Genomic DNA, 14,125 nt, shown 5'->3' with positions numbered 1-14,125 from the left:
AAATGTTAAGAATTATGTAGACAATAAGCGTTCTTTAAAATAATGTGGAATGTATGGGATGTAATGAATTTAGCAGAGTGCGAATGTTCTGCACGCCATTCGAATGTCTTTTGAAATGTGCAACAAGGAGTAAAATTGTAGAGAAGTATTTTTCCGGACATTACCGGAAGCTGGATCTGAAAAGGAAAGCTCGGCATATATTTGTTTGCGCTTCGAAACCGACTCTTGACCGACCGAAACTATTCCGTTATTAGAAAATTTTCGCAATCACTATTCAAACGCTTTCTATAACACAGAGAATCTATTGCCAAAAGCCATTCAATGACAAAACAGTCTTTGTCGAAAATTGCTTAATCAAAACAGCAGTGTCGTCCTAAGCTCTGATGGACAATCGATATATTTGCAACTTTTCGTCCAGTCCGAATTTTGGACGATCTGCTGTCCCGGTCCATAGACTTCCGACAAAAAACCCTGAGCAGTCCATGGTGCGATGTAGAAAGTGTCTGTGGAGTGATTATCAAAATACGCTATTACCAATGAAAACCACTTCGGTCGGTTTCGTTAGTGATGTGACAGTCGCATTAGTAGGTCAATAACGGCTCCATGTCAGGCATACCTGAGACAAGAAGTATGGGCCTTGAGCAAAGTCCAAATATCAAGGTCCAGCATCCGGTCCGCGAGCTTGACCACCTCCTGACCGAGCTCAGAGGTGACCGCGTAGAGTCCCTCGACGCCGGCGCTGATGGACGTGTCGATCATCGATGCCACAAAGAGGACGTCGACCTCGGTGAGGTAATGGGAGGGGACGGAGTTGAGCAAGAGACTGGCCTCGCGGAGGTGGTAGACGACGCGGGTGACGTTGTTGCTGTTGTAGTTGTTGCTTGGTGTGTTGTCGATCTAAAGAGGTTGAAACATCATTTGGTGTATATATGACTGTAAAAGTGTTTTTTATGGATACATGGGATTATAATTTGCCTTGATTGTCTCAGTCGTTCGCTTCTGTTAACAATCGTTAAGCAACAAAGTACACCCGGGAAAGTATCCCCCCATAAATAAATAAATGAATGAATAAACAAATTAATTAATGAACAAATAATTAAATGAACGAATGAAAAAATGAATAAATAATAAAACAAAAACTTAATGATCAACATACACAATGCTTGTACAAGATGTTTGATATCGGAACTTATGGTATAAGAATTAAGATAACGATTAGCCATTAAAATGATGGATTACCTCATCTAAAATAGGGCCTATATAACCCGGTTTTGCAAGATGAATAGCCCATTCTACTTTTCTTATCATCATATAATTCCTAAGCTCACAATACAATGCTGACCTATTTCATTTCGCAAAACCACACCCTTCCCCCCCCCCCATTCAGCTGGTATATCAGACGACAAGAGATACATCGCCCTATCCATCCCATCTGTAGAAGAAAACAGATTTAAACCTACAACCACCCCCCCCCCTCATTCATCAAATTACCACATGACATGTAGATATGTAGAATTACTGGGGGTCTGGGTTTTTTTCCTCAGGCAAATGTAAAACCACTAGGAGGGTGCTTCACAAGCATTTGTCGTCCGAAAATTTGTCAGCTTTCTTTGCCTTCGATTGGCTAAGAAAGCACTGTTACCATGGTAACTATACGATTAAAACAGACTGTCGGATAAAACGTCAGACAATCCTTTCATATCATACTCCTCAGATTTATGGGGGCAGTGGGTTACCATGTCCAAGATTTCCTCTCGGATGGCCTTCAGGATGTCTTCCAGCATCCACGTTGTCTCCGAACTCCAGCGGCAGATCTCAGTCACCGGCTCGCCCCAGAAAGCCCCCTCGTAGAAAATTTGCCTCAGCCCCTTCCTCTCCGTGGGAGGGTAGCAGGGGCGGTAGGCCACCATCATGGGAGGGGCGGTGGGGAAGTATTCCTCCAGCCAGCCCCCGTTGGGGCATGGTAAGAAGGCGTACTCTCCCGCAGGGGTGTAGTCCCACTCGAATGTGCCCTTGAGGTCTGTTATATTCTGTCTCGGGCACAGATCTGTAAAAAAAAATTGTTCAAGTGAATGATGATGATGATAACTTCATAACTAATCTAATTTTTAAGAACCCCGTGTCTCTTGGTGCTTTAGGGATGCGAATTTTGCACTTTCTTTATCTCAACGGGGCAGGCGGGGGGGGGTCTGCCAGGCGTAATGTACGTTCGTTTGTTTTTTTTTCTTCCGTCATTCCATTTATTGGAAAGTCACGATGTGTAGATTATCGTTTTGCCAAGGATTCGAACAGTCCACAACAACGATGATAATGATGCTGTTGATGATGGTGTTAATAATATGAAGATGATGATGATGGTGGTGGTGGTAGTGGTAATGATGGTGATGATGATATTCTTGGTGGTGGTGGTGATGATGATAACTAAAAACAAAATTTATATACAACAATTATAACAGTTTATTGTTGTATATAAATTTTGTTTTAGATAGTACCATGAACAAAGCTGCAACATCCATTATTGCCAGTGCAGACATTGATCATGGAAGAGACGTAGAAAAAATGACAAGAAAAAGAGAAGAAAAAACAGAAACCAACCTATATTGTATAATGTGAACCAGAAATACTGTCTTAAACGCAGGAGCGGGTCCAGGGGAGTTGTTCGTTTATTTTCAGTTCTTCTTTGAGTTTGCCAAAACGTTTTTAAGGGGGGGGGGTGTTCTCCATGAGTGGTGATAACTTTTTATTGTTGTTATCAAAGTCTTCTGGGGTTCGATTGTAAGAGCATTTCCAATTTTTTTTTTTTTGGGGGGGGGGTTCATTCGATATAATTGTCACTATCTTAGTAAATGCGCATATTGTTCATTCATCCAACCATAACGACATCCACATGCTCATTATTCTGAACGCTCATGTATTTTGCAAACTCACTATTAGTACATGTTGATACGTAATGACCTACATTCTATGATGTGTTTCTTTTCTTTTTTACTTCATCTTTACCTTGCCTCTCATCTAATCTTTTGTTTACTCGCTTCATGGAATATTGTCACTATCTCGATCGGGCGGCTAAAAATAAAGCATGTTTCTATTTTGGTCGAACAAAGAAGTATTGCTTGATAGTTTGTTTAGAAGCTTCAGAATCAAAGTCTCGATTGGTCATCAAATTGGCATATGGATTTTTATCTAATTTCAGCCACACATCCAACATTCTTTATAGCGTCCGGTTATGCCATTTATCAAGAAGCCTATTTTTATTAGTCGGCTTAATTCAGCATTTGCCCCGAATTCGATAAAGCAATAATAAGAGTTTCTTTTCTTTCAGAATCTCTGTAAATATAGTAGTGTAAACAACATAACTCCTGGAATGACCAGAAATTTTTGAAAATACATGTAAAGGATATTATACATGTATATCATATTGGCGAAGGGTTGAGGCTTAAGCCTTCCTCAATTCCTTTTTTTTCGAAATTGCTTCCTTGATCATTAGATTTTCTCACTGAATATCCATCAATTAAATATTGTTAGTACCATTAGCGTGTGTCACAAGCGTATAGATGGGGGCACTTGGGGGAGATGGATCCCAAACAAAAATCGCGACCAAGAGAAAAAGAAAAAGAGAGAAAAAAAGAGAAAGAAAGGGCAAGGGAAAGCGATGAAATATGATATCATAAAATATTATTTCGAATGTTATGTCGAGGATTGTCACAAAATTTCATTTTTTATTGAAAATGTCAGTATTTTTTTTTTTAGTTTCTTTCATGTCTGGTACCCTCAAATATTTGGCTCATTACGCTTCTGGTTGGCATATATCTCTAAAGATCAATCACTATATAGCGCCTTCAGGAGCTAGGGAGGCTCCATTCCACAGGAGGGGGGGGGTAGGGGCGACCGCCCTTTATGATTTTTCAAGACGGAGGAGAGAAGAAAATAAGGGGGAGAAAAAAAAGAAAATAGGAAGGAATAAGGGGAGAACGAAGCAAGAAGAGTATAAGAATGAGAGGTATAAGTCGTGCGTCTCATTTAGGTCGTTCTGTCATCACCCCCCCCCCCCCCCCTCCTATCAAACATCCTGCAAAATCGTATTCTGAACTCAGGTTTGAATTTAAAAAAAAAAAAGCTTAACAATCTGATGCGGAGAGCCAATTGTGGCACAAATCACTAGCAGTACACATTCAATTAATTAGCTCATATCGGTGACATCCAAATTGTTCATAATGTCCGGGTAAACAGTAAACATAATAAATGTACAATATAACTAGAATTTTTTAATGTTTGGCTCCCTACCATGTTCTTAAGTTAAACCTTACTTCAGAATACGGGCCATGAATTCTCCCACCCTCCCCTCCATAGAAATGTGAAAACAAATAATCAGCTCAATTGATTTTCAATAGTAAATCTATGACAGAACTAATTAATAACTTAAGAAAAACAATTATATTGGCTCACTCGCTTTGGTCGTTGACAAATTTTCTTCGGTACGCCATTATGCAATTCCATGAAAAACGTCATTTCAATTCATTTCGTAACATTATTTTTTATAAGTGATCGGTGTAATAAAGATATCTGTTTATGACGATATAGATTCTACAATAAGGTAAGTAAGGTGATTGTAATCTGAAGGCATGAACATACTAAACATGATTAACAGAATATTACTAATAATAGATCATTGTTTGTTTTAATACCACTGCACCCCACACCCCCCCCCCCTCTCTCTCTCTCTCTCTCTCTCTCTCCTTCCCTCTTTCCTGTCATCTCTCTTTCTCTCCCATTTCTTTGAATATGGCCCCCCGCAGTCAAAATATGTCAAGGTGGCCCGATTAGCATCAATTAAAACTATTAATAAGCTAAATTTAGGCCCAACTAATACTTTAACTCAACAATCAAACAGATTAACTAGATAAAGGTAGGTCTTTAACTCGCGATGTACGTTAAAGACAATGTCAGGTGTAGGCCTATCTTTTAAAGGGGAATCCAACCCAAATAAAAACTTTTTTTATAAGGAAAAGAAAAATCAGACAAGATGATAGGTGAAAGTTTGAACAATATTGGACAAACAAAAAGAAAGATATGAATTTTTAAAAGTTGTAAATATTGGTAATCACTATACCCATGGAGACTTCAAATTGGCCGCATATGGGATGTCATAGTGATGTAAGGCAAGGACTACTCTTCAATGTACTCCAATACATATTATGGCTAAAATGTCATTTTTCCCAAAAGTTTTATTTCAAATTATATTTTTCTTTCATGAGGACATAAAACAATATACTACATGGGTTATATTTAGATTACTGCCCCATGGGAATGGGTACTTAGGAGAAAACCGCAAATCCCTGATAATAAAGTACATGGCCTATGGGAAAGTTGTCCTTGCCCCTTGTCATAATTTACTTACCCAGTTGCCAATTTGAAATCTACATAGTATTAGTGATCTCAATTTTAAAGCAACTATAACTTTCTTATTGCTTGTCCAATTTCTTTCAAACTTTCACCATTCTGTTTAATTTATTTTTCTCCTTCCCAACACAACATTTTATGGCCAAGGCTGGATTCCCCTTAAAGATATGAAGGTAATTCGCAAGACATGTCCGCCTTTTATGCCGAGTTATCATTAATTACGAAGTGGCAAATCTGATCCTAGTTATATGTTAAATAAGCTGTATTCTAAAATTCCAGTGCCCGTATTCGGAGTTTAATTTTATTCAAACGTTGGTTTAAGATTGTGGTTAGACTATATCATGTCAAATTGTGACACAAATCTCAATTAGTGAATGTCTGATTTATTACCTTAAATGACATGTTTCAGAAAATTATTCAATTCAAATTTATTTCCATTTACAAAATATACACATATACAAATCATTGACATTACGGAGATATATTACACGTGAAGGGATCAAAGAAAGTACAACTGCTTGTATAAATTGGCCCCATTTTCATTATCATTAATTTGAACAATAACAGTATAATCATTACATAATTACAAATAAGTCCAAGAAATAGAGAGAGAGGGGTGAAAACGAGTCATTACAACAAATGGAAAGCCGTGTTTAGAAGTGTTTTGTTTAGGAGACATGCACTTTTAAACTCATTTAGAGATTTAGATAATATAACAGAATTAGGTAACGAGTTCCAAAAGAGCGGTTCAAAATAAAATGAAATAAGATTTTCGTTTAAAAAAATAGAACAACATTATTGCTCGTTACCATTCTTCCTTCGCGTCTTTTTTTTAATAAACATTTAGCTCAATACGATTCACTCGGCACTCAATGTTTTCGGCTCATATTACTCACTTTGATCATAGCCTAAAGATAAACGGATTACAGAAAATGGGCCTTATAGTTTCAATTGAATGTGATGAATCCCTACAATGATATATTCAGGTTGATTTTTTAATGATTATTTTGATGAATGTGTTTGGAGTTAGTTTTTAACGAGTATATACAGTGCGTATCAAAAAAAATTACACTTTGAAAATACCCTGGGAATTAAAAAATACACTGTTAAAAAAACCCTGATTTTACAGAAAAATAAAAGAAGATTTTGCAGAAAGCAATACCAGAATCATTCTTTAAATTCATGAAACAGGAATTTTTCTGCAATTTAACAGAACAGGTCTGTTAGAAAAAGGGGAAAGAGTGTTTTATTTAAGGAAATTTGTAAGATTACACACACCAGATACCAATTTCCTGTAAGATTACGCAATCTGGTAAGATTACAGGTGTTCTCGAGACTCTGCTGCAGGAACTTCTTTTAGTTAAGGATAAATTTTCTAACAGTGTATACAACATGTGGGTGATTTTTTCACATATAATCTTGGGTTTGGGTCTCATCTATCCAATGAGAGTAAAAGTTTTGTCAGAATGATACACTTGAGTGAGCACTGTCCATTTGTGTAAAGCTGGCAGAAATCTGTTTGCGCAGAAATGCTCGTTTTCACGCTGCATGTGTCAAGGGGAAAAGATGAAATCAAACTTACCCTGCGAAACATTTCTCATACATTTCCCTTTTCGTCAATTCGTCAATTGAAATAAACGGATACATTCAAGCATTTTGTAACAATTTTGCCACCCAAATTGAAATTTCAACACTTAGTAAGCACAACCTGTACCCTTTTTGTGCCAGCTGGATCTGAGGACATAACTGAATCTGAACAAAAATTTATATCAGACATCTCCAGCATTATTTTCACTAAGTTTTTATCATTGAAAGTGGGTTTACATTTCATTTTTCATTTAATACTTGTTTCTCCACACTTTTCCCAAGCTTGGCAATTATGATTAACAAAATGAAAATCAAGCTTAAGCCATTTCATGTAAATCACAGCTCAGTGCAAAGCAAATATCGTCACGATGGCCTCGGTGTGTGGGGGAGTGGGGTGGGGCGAAATGCACTCTTCGAAGTGTTTTGGGCAAGGAAACAAGTCAAAAGGTAAAAGATATCTTCAAATCATTTTTCTTGCTAAATTCCACGTGTTCTTAATGATTAAGGTCTTCTTTTATTCCCATAACTATTTCAAAGTTCTGCGCAAATCATTTTTCATTAACTTTTTTTCAAAAGTAGGTGGTGCTCACTCAAGCGGAAATATTTTTCGACAGTTATATCGTCATTTGCTTTAATGGATCTGTACCAAAGTTAAAATGTGGAAAAATCTTCAGGATATAACAAATGTATAATTTTACAGGACTTTTTCAAGGTGTAAACTTTTTTTTGATACGCAGTTTATATTCATTATCATGGTTAATCTCACTATGATACCCAGGCGCGTACGCAGGATTTTTGAAAGGGGGGGGGGGTTCGAGCTGATTTTTTTTAAATCTCCCGCCCAGTCTCTAAAAAGTGATGAGCGGGGGGGAGGTGATGATTTTTTTTCTTTTTTTTCAGCGCTGCAAATAAGACAATAACATTTAAGTGGGATGGGTATGTAACAGTGCGGTCATGACCCGCGAGCGAGCAGAAATGTTCTCGTTTTTGCGTTGAAAACATAACCTTTTTGTCAATAGTTTGTTGGTATCATAGTCGATGCTACATGTCCTTCGGATCGTAGCACTCATGATATGGCCAACCGCGTAGCCAGGATTTCATTTATTAGGAGGGGGCGGTAAATGCACGCAAAGCGTGCCAAGGTCTTTGGTGCCAACACTTACAGAGCGCGCGAAGCGCGCTACCTAGGGGGTGGGTGCAGGGAGGGGGAGTTTCCCCCTCCCGCGCGAAGCGCGAAGCTTTTAGTGTTTCATAAATTAAAATGAAAAGGAGCCGTTTCTCTTGTCTCTAGTACCTCCAATTCGGTTGACTATATTGCGATTTTGAACCTTGTTTTCAAAAGTGATTGTAAATGCACAAAAGAGGTATACAATGGAGGAAATTAAAATGATAATAACTAAAGTGATTTATCAATTTTTCTTGCCATAAAAAGGGTCCCGAGAAAAGGGTATTCTCAAAGATATATTGAAACTTTCTTTGGAAAGATCAGATTTGATTACAAACAATTTAGCATCAGTGCATATTTTTAACTCGCAAAACAGAGGAGAAGATTGGTAGAGGAAGATATTCCTCCCCGCGATGAGCAATGAAACTCTGAAATTTCAAAGGGCGGACGTTTCATCAAATGTAGATATCTCTAATACCCAATCGTCTCTAATTCAATTGATTTTCTAAGATTATTGAACTTCATTACAAGGAAAATAGTGCACATAAAGTTGAAACTTCTGTGATTTATTGAAATTATCTATCTATATAATAAAGGATGATTAATTTTTTTTACTTATCCTGAAGCGCTTCATTTTGAATATAAAGAAACTTAAGTGTCATTCAAAATTTCAAACTGAGGGCGCAAAACAGGACAGGAGATGAATGTATACAGGGAAATGACATGAAGTTTAATACAATTTGATAAAAAAATATTGTACTTTTTTATTTAATACGACACGAATTCATCTTTTTAAATTAGGAACCTGTTTGCCCCCAAATTATGGTTGTTTATAGTAATGAGCTGAAAAGCGGGAGAAGCTGACTTTATGGAGGTGACGGCAGAAACTGATATAAAGATTTTACCCGCTCGGAGCCGACCAGACCAGAAGTTGCGCGATCAATTGAAAAAAAAAAGATAATTTCATACATTTACTTCGGCCTAACCTTACTCAAATTCATGCCCTAATGCATACAATTTTAACTTTAACTGGCAAGAAGCACATAGCTGAGGTGGAAAAACAGGGTTAGAGAAAAGGTGGGGGAACAATGGAGAACTTCAATATTGTCATTTAACCGCGCGCAGCGCGGAAGCAAAATTCATATATGAATTTAAAGCAAGAAGAGTGAAGGAGTTTCTCTTTTGAGAAAAAAATAAAGAATAAATAGAAAAAACACAAAGCTACCTTTCCTTCCTTCCCTTTTCCTTTTCTCCTCTCCCTTTTTCCCTTCTTTTTTTTCTTTTTGGGGACGTTTTGGGGGGCGACCGCCCCCCCCCCCTTGGCCACGCGCCTGGATATGGCCTTGATCAGAACACTAGAAACTTGAGAAATGTCATGAATAATTACGAGCGAGCGGAGCAAGCGAGCCGAAATGTTTGCGTTTTTCCGTCAAAACATACAATTCTTCTCAATAGTTGGTAATGATTACATATTAGTTGATGATACATGTCCTTCTGCTCGTAAGTCTCATGATATAGCCTTGATCAAGAGACTAGGAACTTAAGAAATTTCATAAATGATTACGAGCGAGCGGAGTGAGCGAGCCGAAATTTTCGCGTTTTCCCGTCAAAACATACATTTCTTGTCAAGTTTGTTAGTAAATCAAGTATTAGTCGATGCTACATGTCCTTCTAATCGTAACACTCATAATACGGCCTTGAACAGGAGACTAGATACTTATGGAATTTCATAAATTATTACGAGCGAGCGGAGCGAGCTAACCGACATTTTAGCGTTTTCCGTCATTTTGGTTTTCATATTGGTAAAACATATTTTGTAAGAAAACGTATGTCTTTGTCTTGGTTCACTTGTATTCATAAGTATACATCATGATAATCATGTATGGCCTTGTTAATGGCGATACCGTGATCATGTCGGCGACATGCGGAAATAAAAGATATAATAAAATGGAGCGAGCGAAGCGAGCGGAAATTTTTTTCTGTGCTTTTCGTCGGAAACATGAGATTCTGTTCATTATTGCTGTCATATACATTATTGGGTAGGGGAACTGTCCGTAACCAGACCAAGGAGTTATCAGGCTCTTGCCCGATAACTCCTTTCCAGACCGACCTCTGGGGAGACAAGCAAAAAAAAAAAAAAAAAAAAAAAAAAAAAAGGAAACGAAAAGGGGGGGGGTTTGAACCCCCGAACCCCCCCCTTGCGTACGCGCCTGATGATACCTATATTTTGTGAGTTTTTCCCCCTTTGTTTTCCACGATTTTTTTTCTTTTTTATCCTCATATGATGGTACTTTATTTGTTCACATGATATTTACAATCGTTTTTACAAAAGTCGTATACACAAATATACATAGATAAAATAAGGAAAAGGGACTCAAGAATTGAAAGAAACTCTGAGACTTGTTCTAAATCAAGTCTCTTCTGATTACATTTTCGTATCAAATAATTTTGAATTTCTGCCTTTAGATCTTTAATAAGATAAAAGGCATGAGTCTTATATTTGTCGTTTTCAAAACATTTTCTAATATAATTTCTATAAATTACAAATTGTGAAAAATGTCTAATAAGGTTAACCAAATTCATTTCTGTTTTTTCTATATCATGACTATATCATGGCTTTCATGCCATTAATTTCTATACAGTCACCTGTTGATATTTCAATAGTGCTGGATTTCGATGACATGCTATTTACATTTCGTGCACTATTACGTAATTTGTCAAGCCAGAACTTCGGGAACGCATTTTTTATTTTCAACAATTCAAAGGTAAAAAGTAATTCTCTTTCTTTAAAAACAGTGCATATTGAATCAGTCTTCTTCCAATCACCACCTGTTATGATTTGATCAACTTTTAAAATATTGTTTTAATGCTTCTTTTGATGAATGTGTTTGGAGTCTTTAACAAGTATATATATTCATTATCATGATTAATCTCACTATGATCCCTATATTTTGTGGTTACCATGCCCCCCCCCCCCCCACCACAAAAAAATAGTAATAAAAAAATAAAGCATTGACGGTAACTTTTCTTTCCCTCAAGATCGTTTCGACTTTGCATCCCAGTACAAACTTTTTCAACTCAATAGCACATTTATGTCAGGGTCCCTCAGGGATCCGTCTTCGGACCAATTATTTTCATGCATATGAAAAAAAACAATAACAACAATGGGTGTCGAACCAGCACCATTAATATAGCATTGTTATAAAATGCTTCGCCTTTTACACCAACTGGGATATTTTTAACACCACTGTTACCGCAGTGTAGTAAACAAGTTAACACCTCACCTGATCTGCATTCGTCTGGGAGACCCTCATTCTGCTTGGCCAAGTCCGCTATATCCTCCGGGTCACCTAGGGGAGGCAGGTCCTCGCCATACTGGGTAAAATTCGGGAACGTGATCCTCCGCGTAAAATTCAGCCTTTTAAAAAAGCGAGAGCGTTCCGTCACCAGAAGGGCATCTGACGTACCCGTATTAACCTCCGTTTCTACGGTAACAGGTTCTTGTATTCCGTGTTCGTTGTCATGGCAACATTCTGTTGTAGAGTTGCAAGCAACTGCAAATTGGAGCAACAATAGTGAGATGGTCAGTGCGATTGTCATCTTGCCCCATCGGTAGCAAGTTTTTGAGGTTGTCCGATTCTGAAGTTCTTTGAAGTTGTAGAAAGCCATAGCTTGCACACTGAACATGTTTTTCATTCTACTTCAGGACTGAAATGTGAAAGTTTCGTTTGTGCAAAGACCAGTGTGATCGAAGTCTTCTAAAATGATATTATGTTGACCAATAAGCACAAGGAAACGGAAAAAACTAAACAGACAAATGTCGATTGTTTAATGAGTAACCAACAAGAATATCACTTGATTGGAACTTGGTTAAGTTAAGAATAGAATTCAGCCTTTTCTGCAAAATGACAAATGGACGGAGCGGAGTGAAAGTAAATTGTTTGATCTGTGGAATACAGTTGGTTTCCTCTAGGAGTTAAGCGTCCATGAATAATTATAAATTGTGTTCATTGTTAGTGTCCAGTCTTTCCAGTAAAAATGTGAAGGCGGTCGATGAAAGTAGATCACAATGGAACTGCTTGATATTAATACTGGTCCGCTTCAGTCTCCTATGTCAATCCAAAGTCGTGAGAATCGCGGCATCGCCTCACTCTGATCAAGAAACTTTTTCAGAAGTGATGAAAATTTGTCTCAGTCGCTCGTCAAACTTCGAGATTTGCTTTGGATAAAAAAATGCACTTCCTCCGAACTTGTCCGCATCAAATAAAGTGTTCTCTGAATTAACTCCTTGGTCAATAAAAGGGACTTCGCAGAAATTATCGATGTATCCAGGCAGGTAAATATATATTCCGGAAAACCAAAAAAACGACTTTAAAAATACAAAACAAAACAGTGGCAGTGACGCTGATGATATAAACTCGCAATGAAACGATCTTCAACCAGTCCCTGAGCGGTGCCGCTTGGCGAGGTCAAAACTCGAAATCACGTTTTAGCGCCTGTAAAACTATCAACGATAAGTGTACTTAGAGTTAATGTTTAGCTGGGCGAAGAGATAATGGGAAAATAGTCTTATTATCTTTTTTGATATCCCCTCCAAAAATATCGAGGGGGTAAAACAATGGGAGTTGGAAGGGTGTCTTTATGGTGAAGTGTAAGTAGAATAAGTGTGGTTTGCTTTCGTCTTATTGTTGAGAGGAGCGTTATTAGTGAGCATTGTTAGCTTTGGTCTAATGAGGCCATTAATTGTGAAGTGGGCGACGCGTGAACGGGGAATAAGTATTATGAGAACAATTTTCACAGGGATAAAGGATTTGGCATTTTAAAAGTTTGTTTAAGCGATTACGAAATTAAAAATCTGAATAAAATCTCGGCACAGTTGAATGTTATTCACAGGTGCATTGGTTGGCTTTGTGTAGACATTGATTTTATGTCTTATCCTTCGCTTTCACCGCCTCCTATTTTCCTATCTTCTTATTTCTCTCTTCCTCTTACCATTTCATCTCTTTATGTTCTTCTTCTCCTCTTCCCCTTTTTGGTACTTTTCTTCTCCATTATGTGATGAAATTCTGCTTTCCCTTCCCCAATGCTTCCACCTCTCCCTCCCCCTCCTCCTTCTTCTTCTTCTTCTTCTACTCCTTCTTCCTCTTCTCCTACTCCTTCCTCTTCTCCTCCTCCTCCTCCCCTTCCCCTTCATCTATCATTATCAAATCCCAGTGCCATGATTATGCACGCACACTTCAATTACTCGGTCAGTAGGCCTACTTTTTTTTCTTTGAATTTCAAAATAAAATATATATTTCACATTTGCATGTACACATAATACAATATAAGATATCATAAAGTACATAATTATGTAATGCAATACACCACAGGGCACAAAATGGTGGATTTCTAGTACAGCTATGATTCATTCAAGGCATGAATTGACTGGTCAAAAATGTGCTTCTGATGGAATAAGGAATATCTCTTATTTGTGAATAAGCAATATCCAAACTGTTGAGGTTAAAAATGGAAGTCACTATTTTTTCTAAAGTGACAAATGATCCAAGATTTGCCATACACCATGCTCAAGAGCACCCACCAAATAGACTGCACGTGTGGTCCAATACAGCAGGATGCGTTTCACAGATACTATGCCTGTGCTAAGACTTCTGTTACATATGAAGGGTTTGGTTGCAAAAGGGGTTAGATCCACTTTGGACCATTCCGAGAAAAATCATGTTTTTTATTCTCACTTATTGCAATATACTTCTGAGAAACTAAATTGTCATGATGTACTACCCTATCACGTGTACATAAAATTGGGTATAAAAGAAATCTGTCTTTTTTTCTATATCGTTTTTTCAAAAATTATCATTGTGGACCTAACCGCTTTTGTAACCAAACTGAAATGGACCTAACCCATTTTGGAAAAAAAGGTGAATTTTCTTTGCCACTTTTGTTCACCTTTTAATGGGAATTTCAACTTTTCTT

At 37.5% G+C, this 14,125-nt stretch overlaps 1 protein-coding gene across 2 annotated transcripts in view; it reads right to left on the bottom strand.

Annotated features, from left to right (window-relative positions):
* LOC121426740 overlaps positions 1 to 11,814 on the bottom strand; it is a 28,565-nt gene extending 16,751 nt beyond the window's left edge. For both annotated transcript variants that reach the window (XM_041623121.1, XM_041623122.1), the window contains exons 1-3: positions 11,437 to 11,814; positions 1,737 to 2,047; positions 617 to 897 (exon numbers count right to left, since the gene is read on the bottom strand). In XM_041623121.1, coding sequence (XP_041479055.1) covers positions 617 to 897; positions 1,737 to 2,047; positions 11,437 to 11,752 — 908 coding nt within the window. In that variant the 5' untranslated portion in view covers positions 11,753 to 11,814. The remainder of the gene's footprint in view (positions 1 to 616; positions 898 to 1,736; positions 2,048 to 11,436) is intronic.
* Positions 11,815 to 14,125: the final 2,311 nt, after the last annotated feature.

This window comes from Lytechinus variegatus, chromosome 13 (assembly GCF_018143015.1).
Source record: "Lytechinus variegatus isolate NC3 chromosome 13, Lvar_3.0, whole genome shotgun sequence".
Lineage (NCBI taxonomy): Eukaryota > Metazoa > Echinodermata > Echinoidea > Temnopleuroida > Toxopneustidae > Lytechinus > Lytechinus variegatus.
Note: the sequence above shows the minus strand (reverse complement) of the source record. Positions and strands in the feature narration are given on the sequence as shown.